At 41.7% G+C, this 24,990-nt stretch overlaps 1 protein-coding gene across 1 annotated transcript in view; it reads left to right on the forward strand.

Annotated features, from left to right (window-relative positions):
* The window catches only part of LOC108105822 (laminin subunit alpha-1), a 65,019-nt gene extending 40,208 nt beyond the window's left edge, over nucleotides 1-24,811 (forward strand). The window contains 13 exon segments of the mRNA XM_017212563.2: nucleotides 16,093-17,452; nucleotides 17,525-17,780; nucleotides 17,842-18,238; nucleotides 18,300-19,987; nucleotides 20,043-20,795; nucleotides 20,855-21,137; nucleotides 21,200-21,350; nucleotides 21,408-22,065; nucleotides 22,981-23,599; nucleotides 23,657-23,673; nucleotides 23,675-23,791; nucleotides 23,854-24,082; nucleotides 24,138-24,811. Of these exon segments, the coding sequence (XP_017068052.2) occupies nucleotides 16,093-17,452; nucleotides 17,525-17,780; nucleotides 17,842-18,238; nucleotides 18,300-19,987; nucleotides 20,043-20,795; nucleotides 20,855-21,137; nucleotides 21,200-21,350; nucleotides 21,408-22,065; nucleotides 22,981-23,599; nucleotides 23,657-23,673; nucleotides 23,675-23,791; nucleotides 23,854-24,082; nucleotides 24,138-24,292 (6,683 nt within the window). The 3' untranslated portion in view covers nucleotides 24,293-24,811.
* The last annotated feature ends 179 nt before the right edge of the window (nucleotides 24,812-24,990 follow it).

Here is a 24,990-nt window from a genome sequence, read left to right on the forward strand (position 1 = left end):
AATCAAGCTGCACAAGTGCTCGTGGTGGCATATTGACTGGGTCAGTCCGTAATATGCATATCAGTGCCACTTTCTACACTCCATGGGAAAAAGAAGTCCCATGGCCCACGATACACACGATTAATCAGTTGGCCTGGCTAACAGATATATAAACCCTCTCTCTCTCTCTTGAAGGCGGCAGCCACGATCACTGATTGTTATCGAAAGAGGCATAAACTGACACAAAGTCAAAGTCAAAGTTAAACAATGCAAGCGGCTTGAACTCTGACTAGACGAACTTAGCCATCTAGCTAGTCTGCCAGTGCTCTTCTCTCTCCGATCATGCTGTGTGCGATCTTAACAATCAAGATCAATATCATGCATTTACAATGTACAAATATTGCCTTCTCCCTAGCCTCGTCTCTTGGAAGACTCCTAAACGCTGCCTTAGGATAGGAAATTACAAAAGACAAGTCTGTGGAAATAAGTCTTTGGTGTAAAGAAAATCAAATACTCTGGATACTCTGGATTTTTAAATTATTTTGATTGTTTTTTTTTCTAAATCTCACAACATTGTATTTTTGTGACTTATAAACAGTTTAATCTTTAAATTATTTTTCTTACCTTAAAGATGTTTTCAAATTCATTTCAGAATTTATTTAAGTTTATACCCTTTACCACACCTTCATCTAGAGTATACCATAGATTATGTACAAACAATCGATTGCGTTAAAGTTAGTGGAAGGAGAATGTTAAACAAATTAGCTTGAACCTAGGACCGGCCAGGAGGAATGTGGATGAAGCAGTCATTGGCTGGCCGGAAAATGCTATAATTATGCAATTCCTCAAAGGCGCTGACGGTGGTCCGTCCCCCAACATCCTTCCCCCGTCACCCAACTGTCTTTATCCCCCACTCCCTCCTTGGCCTCGGACAACCAACATCAGACATATAATCTGCAAACGATTCGCGTTTTGGGGGCCTCAGAAATTATTGACTAGCAGTCATGGGTTGAGGCCTTCAAGTAAATTGCCGTAAATCTTTATTTGTGCAGCTACTTAAAGACCATGTCTCTCCATTCCCCGTTCCCCTCGAGAGAGTCCATACATAGCTTAGCAGGAGTCGAGCCTTAGGCCGGGGTTAACAAGCCGCCAGCGATTAAGTCATTTCTTATGTCGGTTCATTATTTCTATTTTCCTTTTTTTCCCCTAGTTTTTCTTTTTTTTTCCCCTCATTGCATGCGTAGCTACTGGGCTTCTCTACCTCCCAGTTTTCGGTCCCCCTGGCCAAATGCATTGCAATTTTTCTTGGTCTAAGCCCAAAAAATGTAATGTTACGTGTGTTGTGGAAACTCGTTTTTGCCCAGTTGATTGCCAGTGCAACTTTGTTAGTTAAACATTTCGTTGCTTTTCGCATTTATCTTGACAATGAGCGCCTGGAAAGTGTCACTCGGCTCAGCTCCTTCGAATGTGTTCTAATTAGACGTGACAATTCTACGTAATTAGGCGGCGGGTCGTCTTAACACTTGACTGCCTTTTCTGGAGGGTAAAACGAAAAGGCTTGGTGGAGTATCGAATTTCTATACCATACTGATTGGGTTGTTTAGCTAAAATTTATAATGGAAAGTGACAGTTTTGCTTCTGTATTATACTCTTTGAATGACGCAAAACTTGATTCTTCTTTAAAAAGAGGTTTTTGAAAGTCAGTTACATATTCTTAAAAATATTTGATTTTTTAGCACATTTATATTTTTAGCGTCTCTGGTTCACCTGTCTTAATTCTCACTTTAAGTTAGCCACAGAGAGAACCCCTTTCGCAAATTTCTTTCTGTGTCTTCATAAGACAGAAATCTACCTGCTTGCAACTTTGTTTTTATCCAGCATCTCACATCTTCATTAAATGTAACCCACTTAAAGAACGAACACTTTGCACATGTCCAAGTGTTCACAATTCACATTTCACACCATAAGAAAACCCGGCAACGAGCCAGGCCAGTGGGTAAAACTCATCTTTTAACGCCTTCATCTTTCTACTCTAGATAGAGTGGAAAAGTATGGCATGGAGTATTCGAATATTTTCCAGAGCTCGGAGCCACTGGAGCAACCACCAACCACCCGCTGATCCGTTTGATCAGTCTCTCTCTCAACTGGACATGGCCACATGTTGATTCGCAGATGGAAGTCGTTTCGCTACCTTTGGTCTGTGCTTTTCCAATCTTTATTGCATAATTGCAATTGAATTGTTTATTGAGTTTCCATTTCGCTTTTTTTCACTCCGTAAATTAGAAAATGTGTTAATGACTTAATGTGGAGCCCCCCGTTGGATAGCATCTGATCAGCAAACATATTTACTTCAGACCCCGTCATAAACTAGTCTTGTGAAATATTTATTTTTCTTACAATTTTTATTTCAGCAGAATGAGGAAGTACTTATCGTGTTCAGTTTGTTTTTGATGAGCTGTTTATTTCGTTTTCTCAACTTTGATTTTGTACTAATGTAGGACATTCATATGTGCATCGTCACACAGTAGGTGGCGTGGAGAAAGGTTTCCATTTTGAGTTATTCAAAATGAGGTCGTGGAAATGGGGCTTATATTTCTGGAGCTATAATGATGTTCTTTGACCAATAGGTTTTCCTTTTCTGATGTATTTCTGGATCATTGAAATTTGTTATTTATTTTTAAAACACCTAACAATTTTAAATACCTGAGTAATTCCTTTCTGAATTATTCTTAACTTTCCTTTATCTGTTTTAAAGACAAATTCCAATCCCTACATATGTTTCCCCCCGGAAAAGAACAAACCCATGTCAGAAATCTTTGGAGTTTCTCTGGGAGACCGAAAACCCTGAAATATTCAAAAAATAAAACTGGTCGTGGCCCGCCCGTCACATTCAATTAGGTCCAATTTGAGAAATAATTATATACGCACAGAGTTCTGACATTTTTTGAAAAATTTTACATTAATTTGGCACTAAACTGTCAGATGTGGAATGCCATGGCACTCAAATTTACGTCGAAAGATAAACGGCCCAGGTACACTCGTAAAACGGTCCAAGATCCAAAGCTTTTGAACAAGTTTTCTTCAAATTTAATTGTAATGTGAGAAATTTAAATTAGGTAGCCAAGAGGCTTCTCAAAAAAATGAACAACACAAAGCCAAAAAACAAATAAAAAGCCCAGACTCTGACAATGACTAAGAAACCTCAAAAAAAAAGCGGAAGATGCCCAAAGAAAACAAAAATTATGAAAAAATGTAGCTCTTTTTTCAGAAGAGTTGAAAAAAAAGATCAAATAACCGAAAGCCGCCAAATTTCAAAGGAAAACAAAAACTTGTTCACTTATTTGAAATTTTGTTGCCTTTTCAACTAATTTTCCACTTGTGGATGGAAATACTCGAGGCTAAGCTGAGGCTGAAGCTGAGGTGACTCTGGGTTCAATTTATGGATTGTCCATTTTGCTATTTGTCAGTCGATATTTGATTATTTACGATCCAGTATTCATCAGTGGATTTCAGTTTGCGTCATTTGTTGCTTTCGGGATTATTTATGGCTTTTTATAGATCAACAATACCAAACAAAATCGCCAGGCATTTTGTTGTTTTCACAGCTTAACATTTTTTATATTTCGCCTTTGAAAATTTATTACATCACGAATTCAAATTGGTTTCCCTTACTTCAGACTACATCTGTGGGCTCTTGAGTTTGTAGTTCTATCTGGACTCGAGTGTGTGTATATTCCTAATGCGAATTTGTTTGCAGCTGGGTTTCCTGGAAAATATTTATTTTAACTAGCGGATGCTTCAGTTGCCGCAAAATAGTCTTATAGAGATCTCTCCCGATCCCTTTTATAATGAAGTTTTCAAATAGAAGTTTATGGGTTTTGCAGAGCAAATTTATATCGGTTTCTTAGCTATATTTTTGTTTGGTTTAATGCTTCCTTATTTATCGAATGTTTCTGCATCAGTTTTTGTATAAAGCGACCCATTTTTGCATAGTTTTCCCCAAAAAACGTTTCTTGATCTTTACTCCCTCGAATTTTGTGAGCAAATAAACACACCAGAGAGTTCTACAAATTTGTAACACATTTGTTTAGAGTCTTAGCTATTTTTGTTTGTCTTTACTAATTAGCTTGCAGACCCCACATCAACACATCTGCGGACGAACCGAAACTGTGAATTATTATTTGTTTATTTACAAATTGTCAAATGTTGTTTCTCTCAAAATAAACATTTATCATTCAGCTGGTAAATTAGCTTTCGCAACGTTTGTTTTTTAAGCGATTAATAGTTTGGAATAGAATTTTAAAAATTGATCAATTTTATAAAGTATTTGTCCTACAAAATATTGCAACTTTTAAACAACAAATTAAACGAAAGCTCCTAACCACAAATAAAAAATTACCTTTTAAAGTGTTTCGTGTGAACGACATTTATTTAAACCAAACAAAAATTAGACAAATGCCTAATAAGCTAAACTCATTGAAAATGATTAAATACTAATTTGGAAAAATCGCTCGAGCCAGGCCAAACAATAGAAAATGTCAGCGTCTGACAAACGAACTGTCAAAATGTCAGACGCGTCAATAAAGCCACGTAAATTAGAAATACATCTGCGAGCAGCAGTGAAGCCCCGCCGCGAGATAACAACAACACTGCTGCACCTATGCGTCTATCTAGTCTGCATAACGCAAACGTTGCAACAGCAGCAGCAGCTACACCACCGACAGCAGCAACATGGCCAGCCTGAGGGGAACATGCTGCAGCAACATCACCGAACCAGTGTAAATAGCAGTGTAAATATCAATATAAGCAGGCAATTCAATGAAATTATTCAAACGGCAACGGCAAGTGCCACTGCCACGGCAAGTGGCACAGGATCTGGAGCGGTAACTTTTGCCTCGGTTACGGCAGCAACAACCATAACGCCGGGTCGTCGAAAATTACGTCGCAAGTTTCAGGGGCAACAAAATCGTAATTCCACCTTGGGAAAGAGAAGAAAACTACGTTTGCATCCCTATCATCGACGCAATGCCACACATGCAACACGAACAACGACGGTGGCAAGTGTCTCTGCCACGGCAACAACATTGATACCAAAGATGCACCAGCAGCATCCCTTTAACTATCACACCCACCTGCATACAAGCTTCCAGCAGCAGCAACAGCAACAGCAGCAACATGTTGCTGGTGGGCAAATTACCCTGCAGCAGCAGCAGCAACAACAGCAACAGGTGCATGTTGTTAGCGTAACACCGCGCCCGCACCAACGGCAACAGCCTGGATTTGCTTTAGTGCCAGCAACCTACTATCAGCAACACCAACAGCAACAGCAACAGCAACGAACATTGCTGGGCAACCTTACCCAGCAGCAACAGCAACAACAACAACAGCAGCAGCAAAATCTCCTCATACAGCCGGGCCCAAACATTTTGGTCTATAGTAATCTGGGACCAATACCGCCTTGTCCGCCGGGCCTGCTTTCCGGATCGGGAATGCCGGTCTATACGCAACAGCAGCACTTTATACCGCTGCGTTCCACAACGACCCCGCGCCCCAGGCAACGTGGTAAGCAAATCCTCTTGCGATTCCTTGGTCATTTAATTGTCGTCACTCCTGGGATGGAGAGACAGGCCGCAATGGCGGCCAAAAGGTGTTAATTACGCTAATAAAAACTGCATTCACAGCAGTTTATGGCATTTAATGTGGTTAAATGGATGCCAAGTCCGCGACTGGCGCCTTCATCGCCTTGTCCCAGTCGTGGTCCAATAATTACCCCCAGCGGCGGTGCGCATAGAAAGCCTGCCTAATTGGTCAAAAGCAATTGACTTCAATTTTGGTGAGCTGCAGCGGGATTTGAAAGGTGCCAAGGAGGATAGCTACGAAGATGCAATACCAGTTTTCCTCTTAGCCAAGGGAATACTTTAATTAAGATATTTGAAATCAGTTACGACTTGAATTAAAGTTGGCCAGGATCACGGATCAACTTACCTTTAAGACTGATTATTTTTTAATTAGCTTCTTCTATCTACCCATTAGTTTGTCATCACTTTGAAACTTGGAGTACTTAAGCTGATAGCGAACATTAATAAATCCCATTAGAAAAATACAATCAACGGCTTGTCAAACATTTTCCTTATCATTACCAAGTGTCAATATTTCAAATGTATACACAAATATTTTGATTACATGTTGTTTTTTCACAAGTGCTTGTTGTTAAATGGTCAAGTATTAGGCAATCAGTTGACAGGCTCTCTACTAAATGAATATATGAAGTAGTTAGGAGGCAAAAAGATCTTAAAACTCGTTCAAAAATAAAGATTTTGCAAATGCAGCTGCTGGCGGGAAAACTGATGAAGAAAAATCAATTGAGAAAATGTATAAATTGCTGGCCCGCATTCATTTTTTTGGCGGCTGCCGCAATTTATTGATTTTCTTCCCAATTGATTTTTTATTTCTTTTTCTTTCGTTTATGTAATCGAATCACTCAACAAATTTGCAAGCAAATCATATTACACACACTTTAAAATCCATAAAAACTGTAAGTTAGTGTGGAGAAAAATGTTTTTGCGAAAATTTTAGTGCAGCTACCACTGCCGCACATTGATAGATTGTCCCTGGTGGTGGACACACATATTTGGCGCCTGCCTGGTCCGGCCTGGCGTTCAATTAGCATTTTCGTTGAGGAGAGCCATGGCATCCCAGAGATCCAGACATGGCCCCAAACCAGCACGAATCTGGCATTATGTGTATCGAACCGGAGAAACAGACGCAAAAGCAAAAGCCAGCCAGTTGTGGCCGCCTTTAGGCCATTTTTGGTTATTGGTGTGTAAAGTGGCGCCCAGCAGGAGGCTCTGATGACATTCTCTCCGCTTTTTGATCCGATGCCAAACTGGGTTTTGTTCCATTTGCTTTGGGAATGCCACAGCATCAAGGCCTCACTGTATTCACAGAGGACAGATGCCGAAACGATCTATGCAAATTTGTCGACTTGCATGTGAATTGGAGGGTTCATCAATTATTCCCTCAGTTATGAATGATTTATTCGAAATTCGAATGCCATGAATTTGATGCCGATTAATCAATCAACTGGAATTATAATGCTTAAATATATTGCACATACATTCAAAGAGGTTTTGTTATTTTTTTTTGGTTTTATTCATTTTTTAATTTTAACTTTTTATCTGTAGAACTTTCTTATTAGTTTTCAGTACAAAAAGGGGTTTAAAAATTCATAAAAACTAGGAACTTTTAACTCTTATGACCTAGAATCTTTTCCGGGCAGCGGTTTTCCCCACAACCACACAAACTCCCCCTCATTAACAGAAAACCCATGTGCAACCAACAAACATAGAAAAATGAAACATAAATCAACTGGCTGGTTAGCAGCAGCAAATATTGACATTTTCAGTGTCTTAGATCTTCCAGCGCAACTCCTAAAGAAAGACTATGTTAAATTGAAATTGAAAGGCAGGCTGGAGACCACATGGAACACCTACGTACATGGCGTTTCCTATGGGGGCAGATCAATAAACTGGCCAACTCAAATCTCACAACATGTAGCGGGCAAAACGGCAATTTTTTAATTACAATGAAACGTGCCACACAAAACAAACAAACAATGCGCTCGCTAATTGCACATAAAGCCCAAAATCACAGAAAAAAAGCACATAAACAGAAAACAGGAAAAAACAAAGACAAAATCGAGAGGTGCCCGGGCAAAGGGAGAAAAAAGAGGTTAGTTTGAGAGCTAGAGAAAAATAGTGTAACAAAACTTGTTGTTAGCCAAGCAAATGGACGGATAAACAAACGCTAACTAACAAACAAGCAAATGAGCCGAATGACAAATGCAAGTGTCAATCTTGTCGACTCAGACGCAATTTCAGTTCGACATTAAGCTGGCTTTTGGCTTTTCATACAAACTGTAGGGCCCAAGGCAGTTTAATTTGTTGAAATTTATGGATTAAAGTTCAATTGGTCGAGGGCCTTTCGATTGTTTGTGTATGGTGGCTGAACTTTGTGTTGTGAAATCTCAAATTGAAAATGTACTCTATTTTGCAATTTCTAAACACCTAAAAGCTAAATAAATAGAAAATATATACAACCATTAGTGGCTTAAAGAAACCCGATCCATTACCAATAATGTTTACCACATCACCCACAAACACTTCACACCTCCATAAAAACAAAAATCCCACAAAAATCTTAAAAACTTAAATGGCAAAAAGCCAAGTTCAACAGCCTCAACCAGAAATAATACAAAGTTTATCTCACAGATTTGATCTAACACTCATAAGAAAACATTAATTCCTGGCAAAAAGTGTTGGCCACGTTTTCGGTTAGCCAGCTTCTGGGTGTTTGAAAACATTAAAGCGAAATATTACCGCAGTTTTCAGACATTTTTCCTAACCGATTGCACGCCTGATAGTATTTATTATTCAATTTTCATTAAATCTGATTATGGATAACTTGTTTCGTGGTTTTTGTTTTTTTTTGGCCACCTTGCCAACGGCTTGACTAGATCGAAAAAATGCAGGCAAATTATTTTTCTGACGCTTAAATTAAGCATTAATTTTGCAACGGCAAGACTCTCATAAATATCTTGGCGAAAATGTTTATAAATTTTGTGTTGCGACAGCGGAAAATGAACCCGAATTAATATATTTAAATAAGCTTTTAACTTTTTAAGCTTGATTTATCGTTCATATGTAAAATATATGTCTAATTAGTAGACTATACAAAGGGTGAAAACGTAATAAATCAATTTCCAGTTAAAAGGTAGGTTAAAGACCGGAAACACGAGACCTAGGGCAGCTGCCTTCTGTGGTTTCTCAAACACGGGAATTGAGGTTAATCAGAGAGAGAGAAAATTAAAAAGTGACATAGGTAAATTTCACTATTAAAACTTTTCAGATAGCTGCACCGCTGTTTAAAAATGTAGTTTAGTCTCAGGATTGCTTTACGACTCCAGCTTAAAGTCACGTTTTTCATATTTATTTGGCAATTTTGATTTGAAAACAAGTCTCCCACAACGTGTGCCAGGTTGTCTGAGGTCAGAGACGAGCGACCACCAGGTCCACAAAAATAAAAAACAAAAATAATGAAAAAAAGAGCCAACAACCAACAGAGAAATCCCGCAGTATCAACACTCCTGCCTTGGCGCCTCTTCGGTCACTTTGATCTATGCACTTCAAATGATTTTGTTGCCGTTGCCGTTTCAGTATCTGAATTTGTATCTGTATCTGTAGCTGTAGCTGTCTGCGGCTCTGTTATTGTTTGTGCCGATGCGTAAACAACGAAGCGTCGGTTTAAATGATACGGCAACTTTTTCCCTCATCTGAGGCAGGCAAGAAGTTTGCACACAACATGTGCTTGAGTTTGCTGAAAGGCCGGAGGGAACCACGGCGAGATTCACCTTAAGAAGGGTTGTGGGGGAATCAAGGGGAGTTTAAAACCCAGAGAAAGTGTTAGTCTGGGAAAATATGGAGACGGAAATCTTGTTCATCAGAATGGGCTATACTGTAGGTTACAAGTTGGAAAAACAACCTCGCAGTCTTAGCTAATAAAGGCATTGGTCCAACACTTTTGTCTTTATTCAACTAAAACTATTTCAAATTGAATGCCTCCAAAACTCCAAGATCAATTTCCGACCTAATTGTCCAAAGATATTTCTCCCACCCTTCCAAGTTTAACCTCAATCAACTTTGAGTACCCCTCCTAATGGCCTGACACAAATTTGCGGGCTTAATTAAGCAATTCCAATTAAAATCAAAGATATTTTACTTGGATTACGCCCACTAAAGCGGCAACACCCACTAACACCACAAAAAAAACCAAGAAAAGGAGAACTGAAAATCACATGTGTATTACTCCCAATAGACTTGTGTACTTTCGCCTATCAAAAGCTAAACGCAGTCAAAAGTTTAGCGCACTCAAATTGCATTTCCTGTCACTTGGTCGAGATCGCTTGACTGCTCCTGCCCAGAAATGGCCACCCCTCCTGCTCCTGCTCCTGCCCAGAGATCTGGATATGGGTGTGTTCACGTCTTTTGTGGGTCTCTCCGGATCTCCGATACACACGGCATTTAGCTTGCCTGGGTTGCCTGGCTGTCTGGGGCGGTTCACCGCGTACATGGGGACATGCAAAGTTACCTGTATGTCAGACCCAGTATGTGGGAGTGTTCATAGGCGTGTGTGTTTCCAGGGGCCGGCGGAACGGCATCAGCTTCAACTTCAACACCAACACCAAAAACCGGCATTAAACTGAGGCCAGTTACTGTTACATGACACACGGTGTCAAAATATGAACAGTAATCCAAAAAGATACAAAGTATATTTGCACAAACCGATTAAATACCCTTGCGTGGGAATGTGTGCCCTTATTTCATATTTGATTTATTGACTGATTTTGACAAGAAATATCTATGTAATATTTTGCATAACATAATTGTCTATATTTTTTGAAAAACTTACAGTAGGGAATATAGTTGGTGGTTAGTAGGGAATATTGTTGTCCATAACAATTATTATTTTTTATAAAATGAAATTTTATTTTATAGAGACATGACTTTCCCTGATAATATTTTGAACATAAAGTTTTATACCCACCAATATTAATGTTTAAATATATTTTAACCTCTTGTTGCCCAAATGAGCAACCAATACCTAAAATTTCAGCATTAACACAATATTTTTAATTACACAATTTTAACAAAGAGGTATCCGCCCCTGCCGAAAACCAAAAACCAAAAACCAGTAACCAAAAAGAGTATGGCTCTGTGTTTTTTCGGCTAATTGCAGTTGGATTTTAATTACAACTGGGCTGCATTTCCAGCCATTTTTAATTAACTTTTAAGGCCCGCATTTGAAACACCCTCGTCGAACTAATCCTTATCTTTATTAGCGACATGTTTTTCTAATTTTAAAGGCAAAAGCCATCAAATATTTAAGCCGCACTGAAAGTGTAGACTCCTTGGGAATTGTTTTTTCTGTAAGGCCAAATTGAAAATGCTGCTGGCCAAATCAGCAAAAAGAAAAAGAAACCAAAAAAAATCGATAGCGTGCAAAATTCAATGAATGTACCAGTACCTGGTTTTATTTTTGATCAGTCGTCGTGTGTCGAAGGAGTCTAAGGGGCGGTAAATAGTTTTGTTAATTGAAATAAAATTCAATTTGACGTTTTTATGGCATGTGGAGATAGTTCGGCTAAATACGTGAGAAGCTGCAGATGCGAATTGCAAATCTGGAGTGTGAAAGTTGTTAGAAAGATGCAACCAGTCGGTTAGCTTCCTTACGATTCACTTTACGATGTGCGATTGAAAAACACCCCGCGGGAAATCTGAAAATCATATTCATTTATTTTCAATCGTTTTTGCTTATTTATTCATCGTTACAGCTTAATCCTTATGTCCTCGTATCTCTTTCGGCCAATGTAGTCTGAAAATTGGCCAATCCGAACATTCTAAAAATTTTTAATCCATTTTTATAGCTTACTTTAAATTTTCTACTGCATTTATTTCTCTATTTTTGGGTCAAGCGGAGGGAGGTCTCAAGACAAGTGGCAAGTGGCCATAACATTTATATGCTCGTACATATTTAATCCCCATATGCAAATTTGGCTATGCGGGCACAAATTTTCCATACCATAAACTTTGCTAATACCCACATGTGGATTTCCCACTGCTCACATTCGAGATTTTGCAATCAAAAAAAAGAAAAAAAATGGTAGAGGCGGTCGTCAATCGGCGATGCTGTGACCTTTGCCAGTGCTTGTCAAACTATTCGCTACATGATGGATTGGAGTTACCGCAAATGAATGGCACATTAATTTGCATTTTAAATGTGCCAAAAATATTTCTCGCCATTTTCAGCATGTCATTGACTAATGAGCAGGCAGCCGAAAATATTGTAAATTACGAACGGCAAAAAAGAAAACGTTTTTGCAACTGCAGGAAACATAAATAACAAGTCCCAGCGCCGAAATAGATTGCTGCGGTGCATTTGCTATAGGCGCAGAGGCAGCAACTTGGATTTGAAAAATATGAAAAACATTTTGCAAATGTCACACTCGCATGGCTATGAAAACCGATCTGCGAGCCAAATTTCAGGCGCACCCCATGGGAAGCACCAATTTGTTTTAAGTATTGCTGGTTTTTGTTAGGGTATTCCAAAATATCACATATGATAAAAGCTTATAAAATGTAGCTGAGGGTATATTTTTCTCGACTTGTTGCCATTTTTTAGTGACAGCTTTGTGCGTGCCAATTTATGCACATTAGTTTTTGAGTTAAAAATTCAAATCGGCTTTCGGCACATCATTTTAAGTGTCTTCGGTTCGTAATGCCAGCGAAATATTTGCGCAAACACTTTGCAATCGTGTGCCTCGAGTGATTTTATTTATTTTGTTTCGTTTTATTGCTCTTGCTGTCGGTAGTCTCAAAAGATTCGCTTTTCCCATTCTTTTGCCTACACAATTGTTTATATGGAAATGGTAAAAGGATTGGTTTTATTTTTAGCACCCATATGGTTATAATATGGATGTTAGTTTATCCGTGTGTTTTATTAACGGTTTATACTTTAACTTACTTTGATCTTTTTCTTAAATAAAAGGAAATTTATTTTAAAGATCCATCTTTCCTGTCCGAAAATTTCCTTTTAAATAAGTATATTAAGAAATTAATCTTGAATATTTTCGATCAATCAAGCTTCCGTTTCCGTTTGCTTAAACGGTATTCACACTACCAGCCGCAATAATCTGCAACACGATTGCCACATCTGGCCAAGGCAATTCGCAATGAAGTCAACAAAGCCAACACGGCTGAGATATTTTATAAATTGCATACGGGATCGGGCTTAATGTGGCCACTTTAATAGACGCCGCCACTTATCGGGCGCCGTTGATCCAAACACCAAGAGCAAGACACTCGGAAACCATTTATTATAACAAACAAAATGCTATAATTAATTTTTTCTATTATTTTCTCAAATACACCCCGTCATTACCAAGAAGGAGGCGGTGGTGTAAGTCGGGGGGCCATTGGCCAGAACGTGGCCAGTGAGGAGTCAAACACAATTTCCTGGCCAACTTAATACTCGATTAATTTACGACGGGCACGAAAACAATTGAGTTGGCCATTTCGGCGGAGAGGAGGCTGGGATTGCGACTATTATGACGTGCCGGGCCGAGTTCGATCAAAGAAAGCATAAATAATGTCCCGACAGCCGGTCGGTCGAGGAGTAGAAACTGGTTCACTGGATTTTGTTGGTGGCCCGTACCGAAATTTATGCAAACGGGTTAATTAACTAAGTCTGCAAAAAAAAAAAGACTATAACGAAATTCGGAACGACTTTTAAGAGGCAGACTTTTAGCCGGGTGGTCCTCCCCCCAAGTCCCACACTCCAATTACTCTCTCCTTCGCTTTAAATGTGGGTCAACAGTGGGCGGCCAACAAGGCACAAACAAAACCCAACTAACTGCATTTGTATCCATCATTTTAGACATTTTAAATGTCAATCTACACATATATATGAACGAGTATGTGTACAAGACTTTGGCAAGTCAGTTGGTCAGTGAGTCAATCACTCAATTGAATGCAACTCATTCACTCATTCATTCGCTCATTGATTCATTTATTTATGCAGTCAGTCAGCCAGCGTGTTGCCAACAGATTTTTATCGCAGTTGCCTACAGACGCTTAATTGCTGCTTGATTACTTGTGGAAATATCGAAATTCAATCTTTATTTCGTTCGTTTATTGATATGCTCTTAGGAGAAACTGAGATATTAGGCAGTATTTGTTTATAGACATTTGGTAATTTTCTTTAATTTAATGAAAACATTCCTTTTTATGCTGTAATTTATATAAATTATAGCTTGAAATTAAAAACTAAATATAGTGTGTATAATATTCCCCGATATAAACATAATTTTTCAATTAATTTTTTACCTTCTTGTATTGATTTGAGATTTATGATAATTGATTGCCATCCATCGCTGCTTTTTATTGCTATACATGCACTGCGCATACGCAACGTTGTCCGCGTGTGCAGTGAGCGTACCCATAAATCATTTAATCAATATTTTGTCGTGTCGAGAATAAAATAAGGTATGTTTGCCCACAAAACACGTGCTCCAAATTGAGGCTCAACAAGTGAGCTTCGAGCTTTTAGATTTTTCTACAATTCGTCTAGTCTTTTATTTTCGGTATTGGTCAAATGCAAGAGACTTTGCAATTAAACTGTCAATTCATTGGTATTTTCAGAATTATTAGTATTTGATTGTTAATTTATTGCATTGCATTTGATTTGTGAGCGCGTTGAATGACCAGACAGCTTGGTCATAGGTAGTCGCATTGTGTATACGCCATGTTGTGCAGTGAAAATGACAAGCCCCAAGGCCACTATCGAAGTGAGACTAATGACTGTGGCTTGATTGGATGTTTAGAAGATTAGATATGTATGAAAACCCAAAGAGGAATAGGGATAAATCTCAATCATTTGCTAATTTTTGTATGCCATTCCCCCGGTAGACAAGTCAAATGGCAATCTATCAATCCAAAAACTAAGACGCCCATGCAAATGTGAAGTGGAACCCTCAAATTTTACGCACATTCAAGCCGTAGACCGTTAAACGAACGGAAGTACTCTTAAGACGGCCCACACTCAAGATCTCTGACCACCGGACCAGCCGTCTAGTCGATCGGCAGCCAGAAAAACGAAGTATAGCCAAGGGGGGAAAATAAAAACAGAGAAAAACCGAGAAACAGAAAACAAACAAAACGTGCTCATTAATAAAAAATCAAAGAAAACAAAATTGTCAATAAAACCAAAGACCCGAAAGAGAGAGAGACTAACAAACCACCATAAGCAACAGACTCAAGACCCACGCAATAAATCTACAGTGGGTGTGCAAGTGACTCTCAAACTGTTGAGGCATGACAAACGCATTTTCAACTACAGTACCAAAATGTATTGAGAAGCAAGCGAAGAGTCGTGATTCCCATTGTAAACTTTAATGACATCATTTGCCCAGGCGAAACATCTGAATGGCGTCAGTTGATTGAACTTTTTATTGGTGGCTCCGTCTGAAGGAGTCGGCTCGTAGGCCTTTCTCTCGCCACTCATTTCATTCATGAAAATGCAAATCCCCCGAACGAACACTGGCTGGCAAGCACTTGACAGCTGCACTATAGTCAGTCTTCAGTCTTCAAGTCTCAGCCATATGCCAAGTGCCTTAAGGCGCAGCTTCCTTCTCTCCATCCCCCCAATCCAAAAATATCTTCAGAGACTACGGAGCAGCTTTGGAGTGGATCTACTATCACCTATCCTATCGTGTCGCGTGCTAAGCTTGTTCATATTTCCATACTTACTTTCAAGATACCCTAAGACTTTGGTGATAGTCTATTTTTGCAGTCTACCTAAAAGGAATTTAAGTTTGTGGTATTATTTTGAATTTTTTAGCACCATAGAGTAGTTAGTTTTCGTCTTGACATTTTCATCAGATCTCTCCGAATTTTGCATGCACCTTTTCGCCTATATTTTAGATTTATTTTTTTATAGATCGTGCAATCAATTTGAAAAGTGTTTTTGCGTTGGTTTTACCGGATTTATGAATGAATTTATTTTCGTATATAGTATACCTCTTGCCTGTCCACATACTCATGTGCTTGGCAGACTTGTCTGGCTTGTTCCGACGTCGTCGTCGTCTCCCACAGTTTTTTTTCGGGGTCCAACGTCCGCTGGTCCGTCGTCGCATTTGTCGTTTGTCGCCCGAATAGGAAATCTCAATGCATATGTGGGCGGACTTTGGGGCTCTGCCTACGCGCAACCCACCAACTGGCTAGCGGGTCTAGTGGATCTAGTGGGTCTGCGCGCACCACTTGGTTGGTGGCTGTTTAGGTGCAGTTAGTTGGCTGCCACTGACAATGACGTAGTTGTGGCCCAGTAACCCAAGACGGGGAAAGCGCACGGAAATCATTTTTTATTATCGATTATTTCTTTATATATTTTAAGAAAATCGGTTTTACTATCTATCCTAGAAGTTTAAAGGAATAAACCATCCAAATAAATATACACTTGACGCCTCGACTAACGACTTATACATCCTATCTTTCCTTCCAGAATGCCACTGCAGCAGTGTGGGATCCCTATCTTCAGATTGCGACAAGCGAAGTGGACAATGCGCGTGCCTGGCCAACGTCACTGGAAGAAGATGCGACAAGTGCCGGGCGGGTCACTGGAACCTTACTGCCGGCGAGGGTTGTCGGGATTGTCGCTGCGATCCGCACGGATCACGAGGTCACGAGTGTAACCCGTGGACCGGTCAGTGCGACTGTAAGATCGGAGTTGGGGGTCAGCATTGCAATGAGTGCACGGAGGGATTCTTTGGCTTCAGCATCGAGGGATGTCAGCGTTGCTCGGCCTGCAGATCAGAGGGACAAGTTTGCGATCCGCACAATGGTCGCTGCATCTGCCCCAAGTTCACCCGTGGTCTAGGATGTGGACAATGTGTTCCGGGCACTTGGGGCTGGCAAGCTCGTCTAGGTTGCAGGGAATGCGAGTGCGATCACATTGGTTCCATTGGTCAGCAGTGTGCCACCGTCGATGGACAGTGCCAGTGTCGTGAGGGATATGCGGGCAGGAATTGCGACTCTTGTGCCGTCGGATATTTCGGATATCCTGAGTGCCGGCGATGTGGTTGCGATCCTGAGGGTTCCTTTACTCAGTCGGATGGCTCAATTGCCTGCGATTCGAATGGCCAGTGCCCTTGCAAATCTCTTGTCGTCGGCCTCAAGTGCGACACCTGCATGCAAAGTACCTTTGGTTTGTCTGCCCTTAATCCCGAGGGTTGTACCCGCTGTTTCTGCTTTGGTCGATCCAGTGAATGCGAGCAAAGCGATCTGTCATGGGGTCACATCCGGATGCCAGAGTCCAGGAATCTAAGCATCCAGCAGATAAGACCTCACAATGTGCCCAGCACGGACTACGAGTATATTGTGGTTGTCCAGATGGAGGGCAGCAGTTTTCATCGTGAAGACGCTGAGATTCAGCGAATGAATGATCTGAGCTTGGTACCCAAATCTACGGGAAATGTCTCTATCGGAGCATATGGACAATTTTATCATCCACTCTACTTCCAACTGCCTCCGCAGTTCTATGGAGATCGGACAAGCAGCTATGGGGGCTTTCTGTATTTCACCCTGATCACCGAAGGCGCCCATAAACCCTTAGAACGAAATGTTTTAGGTCAGCACCCGCTGGTACAATTACATGCCCATTCAAAGTTACTTCTGGACTTTTACGAGTACGAAGAGTTCGAGTACTCCTTGAATGTAACTCATCGAGTACCGCTGCATGAGTCCTTCTGGAAGTATCATCACACTAGCCAAGCCGTGGATCGTAATACTCTGATGGCCGCCCTTCAAAATATTCGACACATCTTCATCAGAGCCTTTGCTTTCGCTGATTTCCAAGAAGTTGTGTAAGTATTAAAATCAAGTTTATATAAGCCAAAAAATCGCTTTAATACTAAAAACTTTTTTTCCCATTTTAGCCTTCAGAATGTACATATGGATGCGGCCATTTACATTAAAGGTTCTACCAATCTCATAGCCAAAGGAGTTGAGCGTTGTAGATGTCCCAAGCGGTTTGATGGACTTTCATGCCAGGATCCGGGCAGATCCTTCTACCGCTGGCGCAACACCACAGTCGTGGAAAGTGTATTTATTGAGGATTTAATAGGAAGAGCAGCTCCCTGTCATTGTAATGGACGCAGCAGCGATTGTGACAGGGAAACAGGAGTCTGTCAGGTAACTAAAACTTATTAGCTAGTTTGATTGAAAGTTCAAAAATAAATTTATTTCTCTGCAGAACTGTCGAGGTAACAGTGGAGGAGATCATTGTCATCAATGTGCTGAGGGTTTCTACGGCGATCCCAACTCGCAGTACGGTTGCCAAGCTTGTCCGTGTCCGGAGACCAACAGAAACTTTGCCCGAGGCTGCAATGTCTGGGATGGAGAAGTCAGTTGTGTTTGCAAGCCGGGTTATACAGGACGATTATGTGAGCAATGCCAACCGGGATATTTCGGTAATCCCATGAAGTATGCCAACACAACTTGCCAACCATGTCATTGCCATCCTGATGGCATCCGAACCGAAGGCTGCGATATAGAGACGGGAAGATGCTACTGTCGAGAGGGAGTCACCGGTCTCAAGTGCGACAAGTGTCAGGTGGAACGACACCATCTAGTGGATAATGGATGCAGAAGTAAGTTGTCCTCCATTGATTTTTAATTTATGATTATTTTTATTTCTAATCCCTGCATAAGTTTGCGACAACTGCACCCTTCTGCTCCTGGACTATGTGGAATTGGTGGGTCACAAGCTGCGTCGCGGAATGCACAACATGGATTTGACGGGAATTCCGGCACCATATCGCAAATTATCTGAATATGAGAGCGCCTATGATGAGTGGAATGGAAGACATTGGGATTTTAGCCAGACAAAACAACGACTTCAGGATTACGACTCCGCGGACATCCTTAAGCTCGAAGCCCATGCCGAAAATCATAAGTTTCAGACTCGCAAAGCCGTGACTACCATAGGAAAACGAGAGTTCGCCATCAAATCGATGCGGGAAGATGCTGTGACCCAACAGCACGGTATGGGATTGCTCCGCGCGGAGATCCTTCAAACGCTTTCTGATTTGCGGGGTTATGGAAAGAGTGCCCATCATCTAAGCTTACCAACGGCTCTGAAGCAGGCCCGTTTCTATCTTCAGGCTATCCGTGAGCACGATAAAATGGTGCAGGGAATTCGCAGCACCAACGACTGCGCTTGGAAGCACTTTTATGCCATGGGTAATGCCTCGGATTCTGCCTTCGACGAGAGTGGCCGCTTGGAGATGCTCTGGCGAGATCTAAATCAGACAAATCATCGGGTTGTGGACTTACGACTGCAAGTCGATCGAATCCAGGAGGTGGAAAGTGAAGCGGATGATGTCCTAGAGCATGTCCGCAATTTGAGTGTCTATGTTGGGGAATCTCACCAGGAGCTGAATGACCTTAACCAGCGGATTTCCGATCACCTCGATCCGGGTTATCTTGAGCAGGGTGAGGGATTGGTGAGGAAAACACTCCAGCGACAAATCTTGCTCAATGGACATATTAACCAGCTGGATGGCTTAAGGGTATTACTTAATACCACATTGGGAGTGAAATCGGAGCGACAGCGGGAGGTTCGCAAGCACTGGCTGCCCAAGGCGGAGAAACACGCCAATCACCTGCTGGCACGATCCAATGAATATGCCCGCCAATTCCAGCCCACACGGAATGGAGCCCGTATAGCCATGCTGGCCAGTTCTGCCCACAGTAATATAACAAAGGCCATCAATGATGCTCGACAAGCTTCGATTCTGGCTAAGGAGCGGGTGTATGAGGCCCAAAGAACTCTCTATCCCAGCGATGGTAGCTCCATGATCAATCGAGCCAAGCACTCGCTGCACAGGTCAAGACAACTCCAGCAAGAAGCCCTCAAGCAGATGCATAAGTCCAATGTGCTGAAGGACAAACTACATCAGCAGGAGCAACAGGTGGAAGGCATTAAGGCCACCATATATGATTCTGGTCTGCGAACGAACAATATATCCGGACAACTGCAGGGTCTGTCAGAGGGAACAGCCCGTCGACAGGCGAAGGAAGGCTTGGAATTGGCCGACAGAACAGGGGAACAAATGCGAGCCGAACTGCGACTTGCCAAGGAGATGCAGGAGTCCATCCAGAACATGCGAAATTCATTCTCCAATTTGGAACCCGATTGGGAAATCAAACTTGGCATGGCTCAAGAGAATATATCACTAACCCAGACCAACCTTCGACTGGCTAACGTCTCGTTGAGCTACCTGGAGCAGCAGGCCGAGAAGGAGCGGCAGGTGTTCGAGGTCTGGAACAACAGCATGGCTCAGCAACTGCAGCAGCTCAGAGATCAGATTGCCAAGGCCAGGCATGCGGCAGAAGCGGTAATATATATATTCGCCTATTATATTTTACAGTTCATTAAAAATCCTCTTACAGATCGATGTCTCCTTGGAATCCCTGGGTCCTAAATGCAGTCGTTCCTACCTGCCCACCTCATACGGATTGAGCACCTCAAACAAGCTCCGTATGAGCTTTGCCTTATCCAATCACCTTGAGAGTTCTCCGCTGATCCACTTGGCGAGCAGCGAAGGTCGCCATATTACCCTTGAGCTTTACAAGCGTCGGGTGCGCCTGGTGTGGAATCTTGGTGGAACCACCGCCACCGTCACGCATCCCATGGTGGTGGAGACACGTGACCCCAAGTACGACGATGCCTGGTATCATGTCGAGGCCAATAGGACACTTAATCTAGGAAGTCTACTGGTGCGCCGCATGAACAACTATGGAGAGCTGACCCCACCCAATCCGCTAACCATGACAGGATCCACGGACACGGAACACACGCGTTTCTATCAGTCCCGAAACGATCGAATATCACTGGGTGGTTTTGCATCAAAGGATTTGCACTTTACACCGGGACTCAATGTGGTGGTGCACCAAGTTGAGGTAGACAATAAACCTTTGGGTCTGTGGAACTTCGTGAAGAGCGAGGGCAGCTGCGGTGGATCCATGGTGGGAGCTAAGGAGTCCTCTGCTTCATCCACTGCCCGTCATTTTAATGGATTGGGCTATGCCCAGCTGATGAAGACCCGCCCGAGACCCACTCGCAAGAATCTTTTCTCGGTGCAGATGACTTTCCGTACGCTGGACGAGAATGCCTTACTCTTCTTAGCGGTTGATGACAAGAACGTAAGTTAATCCCATTAATCCATTGATTTGTGGAGATAAAAAGAACTTATATATTTTAGAACCGCTCGGTGTCGGTAACTTTGAGCCGTGGTCGGATCATGTTCCGCATCGACTATGGCGATGAGTCTAAGCTGGAGATCAACACCACCAAAAAGTACAATGTTGGTCAGTGGATCAAGATCGAGGCTGCGCGAGAGTTCTCTGCCAAGCGCAGTACTGAAAATGGAATGCTCCGAGTGAACAACGATCGTCCAATTTCCGGAGCACCCACATTACCCGTAAACATTCACTTACTGCCAGATCTCTCCAAGGCTGTCTACTATTTGGGTGGTGTTCCACCAGGTAGTGATTTGAACCTAATTCAACATGAAAGGAATATAACTTAAAAACCTATCTTTTAACAGGTTTTACATCGGGTACCACCAAGGCCCCTGGAGCTGATAATCCCTTCTTGGGCTGCATGAAGGACGTTCAGGTGAATGGCGAGACCTATGATCCTCTGGAGAGTTCCAGCTACTATGGAGTCGAGCCTTCCTGCAAGGACATGATTACCAAGTAGAGCTAACTCATCTTATACTAGAAGCATTTTCTATAAATTAAATCTTTTTTCAGGGCTGGTTTCTCGGGCAATGGCTACCTAGAGCTGCCATCCCAGTCGCTTCGAAAGCGGTCCAACACTGCTTTGGTGTTCCGCACCCTACAGCCGGACTGCTTGCTACTCCTGGCCGCCTATCCACCTGAGGTCCAGGCCGATTACGATGCCAAGGACATTAAGGGCAACTTCTCCATCAGCTTGGTAGATGGACAACTCCATGTGTGGGTCAATTCTGGTCGCAGCTTCATCAAGATGTCCTCGAACTCCAGTCAGATTAACGATGGCGAGTTCCATGTAGTAAATTTGATAAAAACAGGTCGCAAACTGGAGCTCATGGTGGATGATGAGCTGCAGGAGACTCGTAACTTGAACGGCAATCCCACAGTGGTCAGCCTTCCGCGGGACACAGGTGGGCTGTATATCGGAGGAGCTCCGCCGCACGAGAGCTATACACCCTTGGCACCAACCTTTGTCAACCTAGAAGGAGCCATTCGAGATGTGGTGTTTAACAATAGAACCATGAACTTTAACGATGCCCTGACCTTCTCCAATGTTCAGATAGGACGCAATGGTCCATTGATGGGAAGCCTCAAAGGAGGACTGTACGATGTTCTGCTGAAAACTGAACCGATGATCGGAAAGAGTTTTACAGCCTCGCCTGAGGGCTGCAAGCGGGTAAGTGACTAAAATTTCCTTATTTCTTGGATTGGTTTGGATGGGTATTAAGATTTTAATGGGTACTGTCAATCTACTGCATGTAAATATGTGGCTACCTAACTCTGTTAAACTCAAACGTTTCTCTTTGTTCTTATAGGATTTTAGTTGCTAAGCAATTATGTCAAAAGCGGCTACGCTAAAAGCTTCAAGCGCTGCGCTTCAAGAAAGCTCATTTGTATACTAATTTCGCCTAAAACAAACAGAAAAAAAATCAAAAGCTAACCAAACAAGCTATTCTATGTGGTCTACATGTGGATTAATATAACCAACCATCATCAAAGATATAACCTCAGTTCTTGCATTAAAGGCATTGGGAAAGTGGGCCCATGAGAGCATGATAAAAAGCAGCGATTTGAGGTATTCAAATCCTGTTGAGAAAACTCTTATGGGCAGACTGATTTAGCTTTAAGCTAGCGCATCCTGGTCCACAGATAACTAAAACCTAAAAACAGCCATATTCTTAGTTAATAATTATCTTTTTAAACACAATTTTCAATTTTGTATATATTTCATATGACGTTTTTGCTATTTGATAAGCCTCAAAGCTCAATTTAGTGCGTAAGATTCACCATTCTCATATCATACATACACATCACTCATCAACGCTTTGTGTACGTTTTTGCTTTCATGACTGTATCATACGATTAACATTTGCTTACTGCAACATGAACATTTATTTGTTATCACATTTACCTAAATAAACATTTTTATAACAAAAAAGAAACGAAATCATGGCAAATTTTTTATTTTTTAACTCACAATCGCTGAGATCGCTACGCAAAAGCTCAGAAACTAACACAAAGTCGTCGGGGTGAGTTGAGTTCCAATAGGTGGCGCTATAGTCCTGGTCATAATCGGGTTGCTCTCTTGCAGATCGGCAGTTACTCCTATGAGCCGAATGCCTTCAAGTTCGGAGACGATATCTATAGCTATTCTCAGCTGAAACTCCCAGAGCGACACTTCTGGCAGCGCAACTTCCACCTGAGCTTCGACTTCCGTTCTTTTTACCCCAATGGAATGATCTACTTGTCTCCAGGAAGCAAGGAGAAACCCAAGCACTATGTGGCCCTCATTCTCAAGGATGGCCAACTGGTTCTGGTGGTGCGAGGTCGTCGGCGCGAGGAGCTTCAGTTGACCGCCAAATTGAACGATGGTGAATGGCATAGGGTGACGATAAGCTGCCACGATCGCAAGGTTACCATGTCCGTGGAAATTGGGCGTACTGACCAGAAAACTTCTGCCCAAATGAAGCTGCCCAAGAAGATCGGTGCCTCGCAATTATTGCTGGTTGGCGGTCTGCCCCAGTCTCCGGTTAAGATCTCTTCGGATTTGTATGTCCGCCTGGAGCCATTCAAGGGCTGTCTTCGCAGGGTCAGCATCAACAACAACACCCAGGATCTGGCCCGTCCTGGCAAGCACTCTAATGTGGGACAATGCTTCCCTACGGTGGAAAGAGGCAGCTACTTTCCTGGTGATGCCTATGCCATTTACAGTGAGTTATCACTAACATAGTTTTGAACTCGAAGTAATTTTTTTTCATCTTTAACAGAGAAAAACTTTAACGTTGGGCAAGTATCTGGATCTGGAAACCGAATTCAGAACTTCGGAACTTTCGGGAATTCTACTGAGTGTCTCAGATCCAAATGGATTCCCTGCCCTTTCGCTGGAGCTACATAATGGGAATGTAAGTTGAAGTGTCTTTATATAATGTCGCAATATTTAATATTCAAATCTTTCCATTGGTAGATAATATTCTCCTGTGATCTTGGGAATGGAGTCCCTCTGAGAGTGGAATCCGCACTGCCCACCAAATATGCCTTATGCGACAACAAATGGCACAATATCTCAGCTCTTTATGATGGTGAGCAGATTGTCTTGCGAATAGATCAGCTGCCAGCGGTGATCAGTGTGGGAAACCAGCAAAACGCAGGGAAGGTGCAAACCCGCTCTCCACTCTATATAGGCGGGTTGCCAGGTAAGTCTTTAGATCTTTGAAATCAGAGATTCCATTAAACCTTTGCATTCCACAGAGACTGCACCAAGTGGATCACTGATATCGCGGGAGAACTTCAAGGGCTGCATCCGGCACGTGTCCATTCGGAACGAGAGACGCGACTGGATCGATATGGAGGATCTGAGGAACGTGCTACTCAGCGAGTGTCTCGTGTCCAGCGATGATAGCTGAAGGTCGTGTATCCGAATTCCGGACCGCTTTCCGGGCGCTTCTGGTTCCTGTTGACGCCACACCAAAACTTTTTCCAAATGTATTGTGATCAATAACGAGTTTAGAGCCAGTTATTTATAGCCCTTCACTGCCATATAAGTTAGATTACTCTTAGGATTAACTTCGATTTATATTGTATAATTAACTACCAATTTTATTGCCAGTGACTGCATTTTGTACTTCGCAATCTGATTCATAATTTATTTCGACTATTTATAAAGTTTTTATTATTTATTTTATGTTTTAAAAGAGGCTTTAAGTTTGTATTTCATTTGGCGTACGACTTATTAAAAATGTGTGTTTATCGAATCTCCTCCTGTGTGTACAGTAAGCAACAAAATTTAATTTAGTAGCCATAACATTCATAACTTTCATTTGTAAATATAAATGCCATTTAGTTTGTATTTATCTTAGCACATATCTACAATGTAATATTCCCATCTTAATAAATTAAATAAATACAACTTTATTTTAACGAAACCTTGAGAGTTTATTGGTCGATGTTAGGAAATGATATGCCATAATTTGGCATATCGTATTTCTAACTTTTGAAAGCTCTTTGCTATCTAGATTTTGGCTCACCACTTTTTCTGGGAGTTAACTTTCACCAGCTCGGATCATAAGTGTCTTGACTCTCCAAACATCCTTTACTTACATAT

The sequence above is a fragment of the Drosophila eugracilis genome, unplaced genomic scaffold (genome assembly GCF_018153835.1).
Source record: "Drosophila eugracilis isolate 14026-0451.02 unplaced genomic scaffold, ASM1815383v1 contig_353, whole genome shotgun sequence".
NCBI lineage: Eukaryota > Metazoa > Arthropoda > Insecta > Diptera > Drosophilidae > Drosophila > Drosophila eugracilis.